General features: G+C 41.9%; 1 protein-coding gene across 14 annotated transcripts in view; it reads left to right on the top strand.

Annotated features, from left to right (window-relative positions):
* Positions 1 to 15401, top strand: part of tcf4 (transcription factor 4) — a 224354-nt gene that overhangs the window by 108889 nt on the left and 100064 nt on the right. For all 14 annotated transcript variants that reach the window (XM_078955583.1, XM_078955586.1, XM_020707913.3 and 11 more), the window contains one exon: positions 17 to 75. In XM_078955583.1, the coding sequence (XP_078811709.1) occupies positions 17 to 75 (59 nt within the window). The remainder of the gene's footprint in view (positions 1 to 16; positions 76 to 15401) is intronic.

Raw genomic sequence — 15401 nt, 5'->3', positions numbered from 1 at the left:
TTTTCCCCCCGTTCAGGTAAAACGGAGAGGAGCTCGTATTCGTACAGCAGGGAATCCAACCCGCACTGCCACCAGGTCAGTCCAATGACACTTTTCTTGCTGTAACACAGAGCGGCAGGTGTGTGCTTTGCCTTTAGCGCTTGTTACCGGGAGAATCCTCCACCTGAAACTCCACGTTCTGTTTGCAGTAGGAGTTGGAGCAGCTAACACTCGGAATTGACCTGCTGACTGTGTCTGCCGTGAGCCGCCGGCCCTGTTTCGCTGTTTCTCTTAACTCGCTTGTATTTGACGCCACATGACAACGTTTTTACTGAGAGAAAACCAGAGAGCTAAACCTTCTCGTCATCCATCCAACATGCTAAGGAAGAGGATGGGTGCAGAGAATCCACGGACACTTTGGAGCTCAGCTCAGCTCATGTTGGAGGATGTGCACGTGCTGCAAACAGATTTAGCAGATTTCATGACTGAAACACAAGAAAACCAGTTGGCTGAAGCTCACTGGGTTGAGCAAGCAACTACTTAGGGGCGTTCAAATCCCAGGCTTGATGTTGAAGTCTGCACATGTGAATCAGTTGCGGGTCTATGCGTTGCTTTTTGCAGTTCCCTGCTTTAAATAATGTCCTCGACTTAAAGGGCCTATATCCTGCTTTGCTTAAACCTTTTAGAGTAAACTAAATCTATATCGATGATCATTTATTATCTTTGGCACACTAAAGAACCATTTTTCAATGAAATATGAGTTATTTTTGTAGTTCATTATTCAACCCGGAAGTAAGATGACTTTTACAACGAAGAATGTTTAAACTGTTCCTATAAAAGCATCACCGCTAGCTCCATGAAGAAAGTGGGTGTGTCTGTTAGCTTGGGGGCGGAGCTGGCAGCGCAGACTCTTCCTGCAAGGGGCGGTTCCTCACTTTGTGATGTCACAATGTGAGAACCTGCTCGTTTTGTGGATTGGGAGGGGCCGGTGCTGAGAGAGCAGGATTTTAGAGGAATACTCAGAAATGCATGGACAGATCAAAATACCACTCTGGGGTTTCCTTTCACGAAGAATGAACATTATGATGCACTGATAACTTTTTGTTTAAATAAACTTAAATCTGAACACTCAATTACATTTGTTTTCTCCCTCCAAAGACGTGTGTCCAGCATATTTATCATCCATGAACATGAATATTAAATCATCGCGTGAAGCAGTAGTGTTGCTCTGACTTCATTGTCATGTCAGGTGGATTTCCTGAAACACCAAAAGTTTTTCCAAAGCTCGACATGCAGACTCATGTCGCAGTTATGTCGCTTTGCTGCAGCAGAGAGAGGTCAGAGGTCAGACGTAGAGAGTTCTGTCAGCTTTTATTTTGAAGAATTCTATCATTTGGGTATTTCTTTTTCATTTTACTTGAAAAACAAGACATGAACGTTTCTTGACAAAAAGACTGATGAACAGGATTTACAATCCCGTGCTTGTTTGACGTTCTTGTGTTTGTGCACGTTTCATGGATTCTTCCATTGACTCATTATCTCAGTAAAGCATTATTTCTTTAGTAGAAACTGTTTTTATTTTCAGTCGAAGCAGCCGTGTCCATTTCAGCTCTGGGGAGGAGCTCTGCAGGTGTTTCTCGTAAGGATCACAACAAACTTTCCACTCTCGTTTTTCGCCGTTTGAACGCCACCGTCTCGTGGAAAAAATGACCCCCCTCCGGAGCAGATGTTATTATCGAGCGTCCAACATTTAGCCAAGCGTGAAAGAATGGAAATGGGTGCCGCAAAAGAAAAATATAGTAATGAATAAATAAAATGATAAAATAAGAATTTGATGGTAATATTAGTGGAAAGTGTTTATAAACTTAAACAACATAAACTGTGATGCGTATCCATATACGCATCACACACAGCAATAAGTGGTTCCGGCCGCAGCAACATTATATACAATAAGTCGACAGTAATTTCAGTTTCCTTTTTAACTGTATATTGTAGCAGACTGTTTGACATCATTGTGTGAATTATTCCAAATTTGTGGAGCTGTAGTGCAGACAGAACAGCTGGTACATTGTAACTGTCTATTCATCCCTTTTTGCATATGCTTTCCCCTGGTGTCAGAGGGTGACAAAAGTGGGATGAGGTCACACAGACGACTGTTTCATTTATCAACATCCCTGTACATTCTGCATGCATCATGATGCGTATGGAGCTCCGGCACCTGAAGGAGGCTGTGTCTGTGGAAGAGAGCATCTGTTTTGCAGTGTAGGTAGAATACGTGTTATTCCATATTACAATAGTTGAGGTGAGGCTCAAACAGGGATCTATGCAGTGTTAGCATGTGTCGAATTTTATAAAATAAAACAACACATTTGGAAAATTTCTGGACAGTTTTATCTATGTGTTTTTTTAAATTATTGAATTTATTGAGTCCACCTGTTGTAGCGATTGTCCATCTATGTTTATGTTTAATTTCCTTTAAGTGAATTTGTGTCTAGATGGGTAATTGTGATAAAAAAAAGGTTTTGCTGAGTCTGTAGCTTTTATTCATCATTTTGTTTCTGTTTGTTTTTTCTTAGAGAGGTTAGGGGAAAATCCACTCCAAAGAGCAGAGCGTTGTCTTTTTCAGAGCAGCATTCGACTCCTGGGCGTGTGGATGAAAAGAAGAGCAAAAAAGGGAAGAAAAGGACATTCCTGTTTGTCACCAAAAGCCTTGTGCTCTTTTTAATGGTTCAGACGGACCTTTCATCCTTTTGATCTTCCTCTCTGTCAGGAGGACAGTTTTCGACCGTGACAGCTGCGTGGACACGCACACATGCCCACACAGCCCCACTCCCACACAAATGCAGACCGCTCACACTGGTACAAGCGTGGCGTTTGGGAGTGCACATGCCTCGGAATTAGAAGCAACTGCAGTTGGGTTCCCTTAACCAGTTTGTCAGCAGGTTTTTCCCACACGGATCTTTGATCTTTTGGGGGTTTTTACATGTTGATGGAGGGGGGTCACCGACTAAAACACTGTTTCTTTTGTGTCATTTGCAGACTCTGTTTCAGTCATTATAAGTCATAGTTTTTGATAAAATGTTTTTTATATCAGACATTTTTTAGCAGGACTCTAATTTTGACTTTGTATATTTTTTCACTTAGCAAAAGATAAATCAAAAAGTGTGTTAATCTCCTTACAAAAGATTATTTCCCTCATCCAACACTCATTAATCTCACTTTTTCAAATGATTTACTTTCATCTGAATTAGTCTAATTATCAGAATGGAGGGATATCAAGGATTCATTCATTTGTTTGTTGTTGTTGGAGGAACAACTGAGAAAATAGACCTGCATTTTATTTTTTGAATTGTATTTTAGAAGATGGTCTTCATGATAAAATAGCACAAAGGGTAAACTTTCTGAACATTTGGCTCTGGATAAAATTTTAAGTACTTTGTGTGAATTATGATGTCAAAAGGATTGAGGTTTTTACAGGTTTTATGGATACACAGATAGATTTATTCATTGTTTTACCTTTTACAAAAATGATGTTATGTAAGCATATTTATAGTTTTTATGGATCCAGGTAAATTTAAAAATTTATATTTGATTTTAAAATGACAAACCTAGTTTTATGTCGTTGTTTTTTCCTTAGAAAAGAATTATTGTTATCTTTACCTCTAAATAATAATTGTTTTATTAAATGGTAAAACCTGTATCAAAAATGTGGTTGTGAATGGTGGTGGGAAAATGAATCATTTCATAGGAGAGCAAAGGCTGCAGGTGTGATCCACCTGTCCTATTAAAGATGAAATCTTTATTTTCAATATTTAGGAATTGTTCCTCTTATGCTGCAACACTCAGCTTACACAGTTCGTCGATCAGACCCTCTATCTATTTTATTAAACCTAGATTAGGTGGAGATTTGCTGTAGAATAAAATTTGTGATTGAGAAACGCTAAAGCTGCGGCCAGATCTACAGTCAGTTGATCAAAACGTAGCTTTTATTTCAAAATGAGTGAAGTTTTCACACAGTGATTGACAGCAGAAACACCAGGTTGGTCGTGACATGCAGCTGGTGCATCTCTGACTTCCTTCTCCTATTAAAATATGAATCCCGTCATTCCAAACGAAGTCTTCAGTTAGGTGACGGTGACATTTGTAGGGACAAACTTGGCTTTTCATGTTTGGATGCCGTGCTGCATTCATACAGGCAGCCTGAAGGCTTTAAATCTCTTGTAGCTTTTGCTCCAGAAGGTTTTCAGAATCAGATTAGAGCGGAAGCATAAACGCAGATATCACACGTGTGTGTGTGGTTAATAATAGAATAAATGAAGAGTTTATAAATACAATCAAATCAAAGGTGGGACCAGTTCTGTTTTTCCACCACTTCTCCAAACATTTTCCTGCGTATTTATTTCTTTATCTCTGCATTTTTCTGATCATAAATCTGTCTCTTTCCATCCATCCATCCATCCATCCACCTTTCTATCTCACTCATGTTTTATTTATAACCACTTCTTCGTCTCCAGCTGGAGTCTTTGTACAAGGAAATGACAAACCATAGAGGACAAAAATATGAAATAAATCAAACATTACTGCATCACTGGCCATTTTCCTACTGGGCTGCTGTCAAATTATCCTGCTACACAGTCTGAATGGCTCCTGATGGAAATTGTTGGAAATGGCAGATTAATTTACATGCTGGGCTGAAGTCCAACATCCTTGGCTGTTAGTGAAAGATTGAGAGAAAGGGAGAGCGCACGCTCACACCGTAAACAGAAAGATTTCAGCGATCCCGGTTCATTTAAGCTCCTCCCAAACCTTGGCTCGGCGTGAAAATGGAAGTTTTAAATTTACACTATTTAATTTCTCCAGAACCCTTCCGGATGTAACGGGACAGTTTCTCTGTTTCACTGTTTTCTGTGACACTAAGGACGGCAGAGGAAAACTAGATGAAGGGACAGTTTGGTGACTTTTGGTTTGCCTGCTTTCGCACACAACCCTCTCAGGAGGAAACTAAAGACTCCAACAAATCAAATGAGCTGGAAAAAGTTCCAATGGCTGCTTATGAGGGGGCATTAACGTCTGAAGCTACCGTTGACCAGGAACACTTTTTATACTTGTCAGACAAAGTAAGCAATCCAAAAAGAAAGAAGAAATCCGGTGTGAATCAGTCCAGGATCAGAGGCACCGGTGTTTAGATGTAGGATTGATAACGGTGACATTCCTCATTCCTAATAACTTGGTTCAAGAACAATGCAGATGACGATCCTCTCCTTTGTCATTTGTCTCTTTGGAAGTTTCCCAGATAATCACCTGCTCCCATACAAATCTATTCTCTTCACCTCTTTTTCTTTGGTCTTTCAACAGACTTTTTTCTCCTGGTAGTTTCAGCTTCAGTTTATACACGACTTTATCTCATTCACACACAGATACTTTGTCTTGCTGCAGCTGATCTTCATTCCTTTCCAGAACAAAGCTCCACCTCTCTTGATGTTCCTTCACCTGTTTCCTGCTCTCACTACAGATCACAGTGTCATCTGCAAACATCCTGACCCACAGATGTTCCTGTCTATCCTAATCTGTCAGTCTGTCCCTCCAAAAAACTAACAAGAAGGAGCTCAAAGCTGATCCTTGGTGCAGTCCCACCTCCACCTTCAACTTGTCAAACCTACAGACATCTGATCGAAAGGTCGCAGGTTTGTTCACTGCCTTGCCCGCTCAGGTGTTGAACTATCCTTGGGCAAGACTCTGAGCCCCACATTGCTCCTCATGGGTATAGGTTGGCAGCGGTGTTTGACACTGCAGTGTGTGTCAGTGTGTGTGTCCATTGGTGAATGGCACTGTGGCTGTAAAGCACTTTTAAAGCAAAGCAGTAAATCCTTATATATTGTAAGTGTGCGCCATTTCTGGAAGTATTTTCATCTTTCAGAGGAAAAGCCTGTGTTTGCGTTGAATAGAGTCTGTTACAAAAGATGAATTAGTGATGTGGGCTGGCTAACATGGGACCCATCAGCAATGTGCCTAATTATCCTGGGAGCAAAATGTCTTTTTTATACATTATTTGACCTTTCTGCATTGGATACTCACAAAGGGGAACTACCCACAGTCCATGTTTCAGTCATTTGGTTGTTTAAGGTCTGCTGGAGAAGAGATTCGTTTTTCCAAACAGTGAGCTGCCTCCGTTTTTAATATCCGACGTTCTGTTTCTGTTAGCTCTGGTTTATTGTTTGAAGCGTGAAAGAAGTCTTTTTTTGGGGGCATTTTCCTTCAGATATTGTAAATCGAAAGTAAAACAGTAACAGTGGAAGATTTGGGGAATAGTTTCTAGCATTGATGACATTCTGACAGTTTGTGCAGAAGTTTCAAACTAGAGCTGTTTAATAAAATAGGTTAATTAGAATTATTTTTAGGTTACTATGGTGACGGTAAACTGTGAACTCATTTAACAAAGTGTCAGATTTCTGAGATTCATGAGCTATTTATGATAAAGTGGGATTTTGATGAAATAAATAAAATGACTACTGACTTAAAAATAAGGAGGCCAATTTGTCATGATAAAAAAAAAACATATGTTTAAAGTGTCAAATTATTTTGATCCCTAAAAGTTCTTTTAAAAAAGGAAGCAGTTCTTGGCAGCAAATGATTACAAAAGCTAACCCATGAATCCTCAGTCGTTTTGAAGGTTTACTGCATTCTAAGTTCCAGCCATTTCAGCTCTGCCGTCAAACTGATGCTCTTCTGACTGTTTACAGAGTTTTAATGCGCTGAAGACATGTTGACCTCAAATTTTCTAAGTATTTGTGCATTTACACCAGCTTTATGTGTGTTATACTGGTGATACCCCAAACATCATGAAAACTTTAGTATTTTTGTCCTGAAACAGATATTTTTTACGGCTGCATGTGCAGAATTTCAGTCAAATCTGTAGCCCAAATGGAAAAAAAACAGATGTGAAAGATTTAAACCTAATCTAATTTGGATTATTTATAGCCCAACTGTGAACCGGTTTAACCAAGGCAACGCACCGAACATCTGTCTTACACATTTTAATCACCTGCCAATCATTAGGGATAGCAAAGCTATGTTATCCTGTGTGCAGCTCAACCAACACCAGCCTGTCAGTGCAGGTCACCACATAATGACAGCGGAGCAGAGCTTCAACCTTTCAGTCTAACATAAGCAACAGAAGGCAAACTTACAGTTTTAGTGAAGGTCTGTTGCATTTTCCTTTATGATTGTTTTTTGTTAGGAATGTCTGCTGTTGAAGTAAAGGTGGACAGTAAAGTTTTTTCTGTGCGACTTTCCTTGGACGTGTTTGTCACTCCTTTTGTTCACTGGTGGGATTAGCAGTGTTGCAGCCAGCGTCCGTGAAGTCAGTCCCCGTTTTTTTTAACATAGTTTGCTGGAAAGTCCACCGAAAAGAGATCTCACCCCCGAGTGGGGAGTGTGGGAGAAGTGTGAGACTGTGGGGGAAACACTGAACAGTCATGGCTTTTTCTTGAATAGTCCAGCTGATTGATTTTGAAAGGTGTGTTATATTTTGCCATCTTTTATTTCCAAAAATTTGATCAATTTTTGTTCATAGTGAAGGAGAAATTGTTCTGCTGTGACGGACTGATGAACTGCCCACGCTGAGGCCCACCTTTAAATGACAGTAGCTGCAAACACTCCGCCCCCGTGACCCCGTACAGGAAGAAGCCGCACTGTAAGAAAAAAAAACTGTTGTTTTAACAGGAAAACGCCGGCAACTGTGGTTACCAGAGAATTCCTGAAAAGTACAGCAACGCAGTAGATAACTTTACTGACACAGTATGTACATTGATTTACAGTGAATAAGATCACATTAAAAATAATGTTAAGTCTACAAAAAACTGTTCATTTTTATACAAACGATATGCAAAACTGACTATTTCCTGTATGTTTTACATGTAATAATTGCTTATTGTGCATCAATAAGACTCAATACAATCAACAGGGAAACTTTGTATTTAAAATGGAGATGTTCTGTGTATTATACACATCATCTAATCATATTACTATATTTGCTCATAAGTTCTTACTTATAAGCAAAAAGCTGTTATTATATTAAAGCCCCCTGGTCCCCCCCTTAGCATTTCAGAGCTGCATTTACTGCTGCAGCTCATGCATGCTCTGCTGTCCATCAATGCCCTTTAACCCCCTAAAGTCTGACATATGGATGGAGAGTCACTACATGAGTACTGTGAGGTACGCTCTGGCAGAGTGGTTAGACAGCTACATTTGCCTCTAAGCAGAGATCCTAAATGCCTTTTATTCATGAATGAAGCACATCCCACTCACTGCTGGAGTGTTTGCTGTGTGTGCTGTTCTGTGATCAAGTCCACGGCTCTCAGAAACCCCGAGTGTCTACAGTCACGTTTACCAAATTTGGTTGTTTCTTCCTTTTATTTTTATTTTAACTCTGTCACTGTTCATGCTGGTGTAATATACATGACTTAAGTTAGGCTGGTGACATTTACAAATGATAAAAATCCCCAACAATGATGAAAAAATGAAATCTCCTATAGTTGTGCCTCTTCATTGCGTTCCCGTGTTTATCCATCCACCATGTTTCAATCGTTTTCTCCTCTTTGCCTCCTTCAGACTTCAGGGCGGTGTGTAGGATGTGTGTTTGTGTGTGCATCCACGCAGTTCTTGTGCGTTGACTTGGCTGTGGAATGTGTGTGTGTGTGTGTTTGTTTATGTGCGCCGCTGCTTTCACAGCGTCCTCCACGTTTGTCTCTATTGGCTGTTTTCTGACCAATGGCAGACTGAAAGGAAGTGCAAGCCCCTAACAGCTGGTCCCCCAAGAAAGAACAAGGACAGTTCAAAGACTGTTGCATGAGGTAAAACAGGACTGAAGCAGCGCGGGCCAAAGTTTGGCCCAAACAGTCCACGCTGGCTGTCATGTGAAAGGAGACAAAGAGGTGTCAGGATGTGAATCTTTACCCACCAGAAAAACATCTAAACATGAGCTCTCCTTTGGATGAGCCTTTTTTTGCGTGTTTAGACAATGTGTGCTCAGAATCTTCGTGAAAACGTTTGTCTGAAACAGAAGAAGAGCGCCCAGTCACAGGTCAAAGATGCAGGCAATCAGTGGGAAGAGATGCAAACCAGAAGCGAGCCTTCTTCATCCCTTCAACCTTTCTGTGTGCGGCGAGATCCTGCCTTTGCAGATGTTCCCCAGATCCGCGCACACACAGCCGCACACACAAACGCACAACGATCCAGCTGCTCGCCGCTCTCAAGAGACTCTCAGCCGTCTTCGAGTCTCATCTGCCGGCCGCCCAGATCGACACTTCACTTTTATTTTTTACTATCGATCACACTCTCACACTCAAATGCGGCACTGATTTACGCTCTTTGTGAGGTAAGACGTGTCTGTGTCAGCTGACTGTTGCATTTGTGAGCTGTGATGCGAACAGTGTGAGTGACATGACCACCCAGTGGCGGTTTGGTTCCTTCTAATCATGCAGAAATATTTCAGTTAGAACTGTTATGCCCCTCAGAGGAGTGGGATGCAGCTCACAAATGTTGCATGAGCTGCGTTTTGTGTTGCACCGCAGCAGTTTGAATGAATGACGCTTTATTTGTTTTATAGTACTCTACAAGTTCTTTAGGAGGACCCAAGTGCTTCACAAAGATAAAATGCAACATTTGACCCCATCTGCACATTGACGTTATAGCTTCAGTTTGCTGTCTTCTAGATGTGAATTTGCTGCATTCCCACAACCTTTTCTGAATTGGCAGTGGTTTGATTTTTGGGCATGTTTCTTTCTGGAACAGTAGTCCCCAATTCCTGGGCTGCGGACCGGTACCGGTCCTTGGGACAGTAGATGCGACCAACATAAAAGACCAAGCAACATGTTTATTCAATTGATAATCTGATTCAAAAATGAAGTTTCATTTTGGAAAACTATAGGACTCTCCTCTGTATCTGGTTCATTCATGTCATGTCGTCCGGTCGCGTGTTGAAAATCCATCTGCTTCTTTCTGCACCGACCTGTAAAATGAAACTAACGAGCTTGCAAACATGTTTGGAATGTTTCTCTTGGCAGAAAGGATCCAGTTAGGAAACAGAAGAAGAGCCTTTGACTTCAAAATAAAAGAAATCTGCATTTAACAGACAAGAACCAGCAGTCTTTACTCCAAATATGGATTTAGTTTAATTCCCACACACAATAAAAATAAGGCAGAAAATTCAGCAACCGGATGTCTAATATTACAAGGGTGTTGCTTATAAAGTTGTTTAAATGGTGAATATTTAGAAAATGTCAGTAATGGTGACCGCTTTATTAAAAATGATTTCTTAGTCTCACCTAAAAAGTCGGACGATGTTAAACGGAAAATCTGTATCACATTTAAATACAGGAAATCTAGTGCAAAAATAAAGTTTAAAGCAGCTGCAGACATTTTACAGGAAATGAAAATAAACTTGACCCTCTGTCGTCATGGGAAACCGGAAGCTAAAGGAAGAATCAGACACCCGTTTATGCCTCCAAAAGGCCGGTCGGTGAAAATATTGTCTGGCATTAAACCGGTCTGTGGCCTGAAAAAGGTTGGAGACCGCTGACATGTTTAACGTTGGACCTCAGAGAGTTCCTGACTTTGATAAGTCAAGCAGGACATAGGAAGCTGAACAACAGCATGCAGCAGGATTAGTTTGCTCAGCAGTTAGGACATGTATAAGTGTGCCTGCTGTGCTGCTTAGAACGACTGACAGCACAACTTGATTATATCAAAATGGCTGTGAAGCACCAGGTTCAAAGCAGCTAGCAGTGGATGCTGTTTCATGTTCTCGGGCAGATTTGTAGCTGAAGGACCGTTTCATGAATAAAACTTCATATGAAGCTGGATTTGCCTCAAATCTGCTTCTCGTGACTGGAAGTGTTTGAACTGGTCTGGACTCTACTGGGGGGGGGATAAACAAGGTTAAATATTATTTCTTACACATGAACATGAGAGGAACTCAAAGTCCATCCCCTGACTGTCAGCTCCTTTCTTCTTCCCAAATGTTTTGGTCGGCCTTGAGAACAAGAAGGCTTTGAAAGCGACGAGATGCTACTTTTTAGATCAGCAATCCTTTTCTTATGGTGGTTCAGAGAGTACATAGCTGTGAGAGGAGACCCTGGGGTCCATGCTGGGGTGGAAGTGTTCACCCCGCTGTGAAAAAGGTCAGATGATGGGACTGACTAAAGCATGAGGCAACGCTGGTTATTTAACCGCCTTTGTCAGACACCATGAAGGCGAAGCAGCAAGAAGCAGCGAGCGGCGACTGTCTATCTCTGTCAGGGAAGTTAACCCTCTCTCTTCTCTGATGTTGTCAAACTTCAAAGAGTGTGCTGTCGCACAAACACACACAAACAGACACGCGCTGAAACTTTGGGTGAGCCACAACAGCTGGTAACAGACACAGAGCAGAGCTGAGCTGTCACGTCGTGCAGCAACACACTCCTTATATGAAGATGGGCACACAACAGAAATGCATTAACCCTTACAGTCGCACACACACGCACACACACACACGTGCAAGCCAGGCTTGATCCATGAGATGTGGAAAGTCGGCTGATATTTTTCATGTGTGGTCCCTTCATCGTGGCTCAGTTCTGCGCCATTTCCTTTGGACTCTTATCGGAAGCAGATGAAGCAACAACTTCCTGAATCCCGCCACTTTCATCTCCCTTTAAATGAGAAAGAAATGCAACCCAGACCGGATGTTGCTAAAAAATGACTTTAGCCTTCAAAAGAGAAAAAAATAGCAACAGAAAAATGTTTTATCTCACTTTAATTCTGGAATCATTCAGATGAGTTATAGCTCCGTTTAGTTGGTGTCAGCAGAATGATGTGCACTCCAGTTTCCAACTTTTGGAACTTCTAAAGCCTGACGTGACAAGCTGTGATATGACTGCTGATGTCCAGCTTTGACTTCAGTTCAACCCATAAAACATGACCCTTTGTTTTGGCTGCAGCCTTATTTTTTTATGAGTCATGCAAAATGACTGTCTTTGGTATCAGATGTAGTTCTAATTGGGTCTTAAGGTGATCTTCTGGGGGGGGGCATCAATGAGACATGTCTGATAAGCTCAGGTTGTGTTTTCACACAAACTCATGCAGCAACTGTGGAAACTATTGGAGCCCTGGTCAAAAACGGTTGTGGACTAAACAAATACCCCACGAATGCCTGGTTAGGCCTCAAATTCTGAGCAGATCGATCACTCGTCCAAAGCCATTCAAGTACCGCAACATTTCTCCTGCGCTGGCACATCCTGTCAAACCAACTGAACTTACCCCCATCAGTTAGGTGAGTTATGTTCTCCCCGTGCATGTGGGGGTTTTCTGCGGGGACTCCGGCTTCCTCCCACCGTCCAAAAACATGCTTCGTAGGTTAATTGGTCACTCCAAATTGTCCATAGGTGTGAATGTGAGTGTGCGTGGGTGTTTGGAATGTGTGACCCTGTGACAGACTGGCAACCTGTCCAGGGTGCCCCCTGCCTTCGCCCACAAGTCGCTGGGATAGGCTCCAGCAACCCGTGACCCTGAAAGGGACAAACAGAAGAAGATGAATGAATGAATGACTGATGGAGCTCTTACATGTTTACATGTTGGCTTCCTATGTAGACCAGCATTAACTCTTATTTAATTTAAACTGTTGAAGTGAAATGGAAATTATGTTTTTGGTTGTTTTGCCATTTGTAAATGTATTGCAAATAGTATCATCAGCGCAATACTGATCACTAGTATCGCATATCGTGAGTTTTTCCTCATATCCTGCAGCCATAGTAGAAAGGTTTTTTTTTAAATGTTTATTAGAAAATGCCAAAACACATAATTAACACCAGGATCCCTCACATGGACCAAATACAGGATCCCCCCCGTATTTGCAGCGGTTAGGGACCAGAGACCACCACGAATGCACCGAATCTGCAAACACGGATCGTCCTTGTGGCCTCCATCATGGCAGTGGACTCCGGGCTGGATAGACGCAGCCAGCTGCTGATGAATTTCACACGCTCCTTGAAAGCTTTGTTTCATCATAACTATGTGGCGCCTCTTCACAGACACACCGGCAGTGACCTACATCACAGTTTGAGTCTACAGAAAAGTTGGCTTCAGATTTGCAAACTCCTGCAGCTCAGACAGACCAGAGGAGCCACGGATGCAGTTTTTGAGCTTGGAAACATTTGCAGGGACCTTCATGTCAGCAGCACTATGAGCACGTCTGCATGCTGCATCAGCTGTGGCTGCAGTGCATTATGGTCTGCAGTAACTCCCTCATGTTTATTTCTCTCAAGTTATTACAACCACATTAAGATGGAAGATCTCTATGTTGAAACAGCAGTCAGTCTTTATCTTAACGGTTTGGGGGATTTTTGTATTCAGGATTAAAAATGTAAATGCTGTTTTAAGGTTCCCTCCCATCAGTGATGGATGTAGAAATGATTTTGTGATCTAAACGATCCTCTGACTGCATTTGTCGGCTTTATCCGAACTGCAGATAAAAGAGCTCTTGTCTTGAGTGTGAATATTTTCTCTGATGTTTTATTCATGTTGTTGATTCACAACAGCCTGTTGCTCCAGATCATTTGACAGGCAGCGTTGGTCTGAAATAAGCGTTTGTTCCTCCAGCTTTGGTTTTCTCTGCTCGCGTCTTTGTGATTCCCTCCAAGTCCGTATCTGCAAGGTGAAGGTATGATGGGAGCGATCGGCTGGAGATGGCACCGCGGGCGGGCACGCCGATTTTTCATCGCTCTTTCATCTGTCTTTTCATCTCGACAATTGAAATGCTGCATCATCCGTCTTGGATTTGTTCCTTTTCCCTTTTTCTTCCCTTGATCCAACTTTATTTCTTCATTTGCTTTTATTTTCTTTCATTTCCTCCTCCATCGTCTTTCTCTTTGTTCTTTTCTTTCTCTTACATCTTTGTTGCTCCTCTCTCTTTACATTCCTTCACTCGTACCTTTTGAATGCTTTTGCACTCATCCCTGTGTCCGTGCATCAGGTGTTTACCTCAGTTTACCTGCAAACTTTCTCCACTTTCTCCTTCTCCACGTTTTACCTCTCTGCTTCCCCGTCCTTTAATTGCGTTCAGGAAGCTGCCAGATTCTGTGAGGTGTAATCCGCTGTCTGAATCCTCCCAAAGTGTCCTTAAATGATCACTGTTTTTTTTTCAAGCCAGGCATTGAACATTAATTAAGGAGAAAAAGCTTTGAACTGCCTGAATAGTGAACATGTGTGAGGTGAGGTGAGGGGATAGTACTTGTGTGTTTGTTTATGGACATTATCCTTTTCCTTATTACACATTCCCATGCTCAGTTGTAATAAAATAAAGTTCCTGCTTTCCCCGCTGAAGCAAATCGCCATTGAAATGGGAAAATCAAGGATTTATCGACTTAGAGGAACTAAAGTTCCAACAGCATCTCTCCAGCTGCCTTTCCATCACACATATTGCAAAACTTTATGAAAATTACGGAAATGTAAAAAAAACAAACAAACAATTACACAGATTCCATTAAATGATAATTATGTAAAAAAACACACAAATCAACTCACGCGATAAGTCATTCAGAAACATGGCGACAGATGTGATCAGTACCTTGATTGACAGCAGATCCCTTCACATTTCTGTCACGGCGCTAGCGCTCATCATCTATCAAAGGAGACGTCTGCGTCTTCTTCAGGCCGTGGAGCGGCGAGCTCCTTACTAGTGGGAGGGGCTACAGATGAAGCCATTTTGGGAATTGGTGGTTGGTGATTTTCCAGATGATCTGTGGATCCAACAGTTCCTCATGACACGCTCAACTCTGGATGATCTGTGTGACGCTGTGGGACCTCTGGTGCAGCGACAGTTGACTAAAGGGAGCGGGGGATCGAACCGTCGACCGGCTCAACTGCCTGAGCAGATCTTGGTTCTTCTGTTATCAGACACGGTTGTGTTTTTCACATAACTGACGTGTTTCAACGGACGTATTCGTCAGAGTTTTGGTCAGATGGTTGTGTGACGTATATGGTCACCGTCAGTCACATCACTACCATCCGATGAGGACTCTGACGAAGACGGAAGACGTCCGTCCAAACATGTCAGGTATGTGAAAAACACAACCGCGTCTTATAACAGAAGAACCAAAAAGTCAGTTAATAATACAGACACTATGAACTTCACTGCCTGAGCCGCTGCCGTCCAATTTTTTACATTTTTTTATTGGTGTTGAGAACCAAATGATTACGTCTCTCCTGATAGCTGAGCGTTCAAGCTGAAACTGGACTCAAAGTGTGGAAACAACGGGAAGGAAGAGCAAATTGATCTCCTTGAACTGCATTTCAGGTTCTTTTTCTGACCCAGAGATAACTCCAAGGCGTACAGCGGGCTGTGCTTTCACCATGAAAGATAGGCTTTAGACGAGTAAAAAAGAAAACAA

The sequence above is a fragment of the Oryzias latipes genome, chromosome 12 (genome assembly GCF_053564925.1).
Source record: "Oryzias latipes strain Hd-rR chromosome 12, Olatipes_Hd-rR_3.1".
Classification (NCBI taxonomy): Eukaryota; Metazoa; Chordata; class Actinopteri; order Beloniformes; family Adrianichthyidae; genus Oryzias; species Oryzias latipes.
Note: the sequence above shows the minus strand (reverse complement) of the source record. Positions and strands in the feature narration are given on the sequence as shown.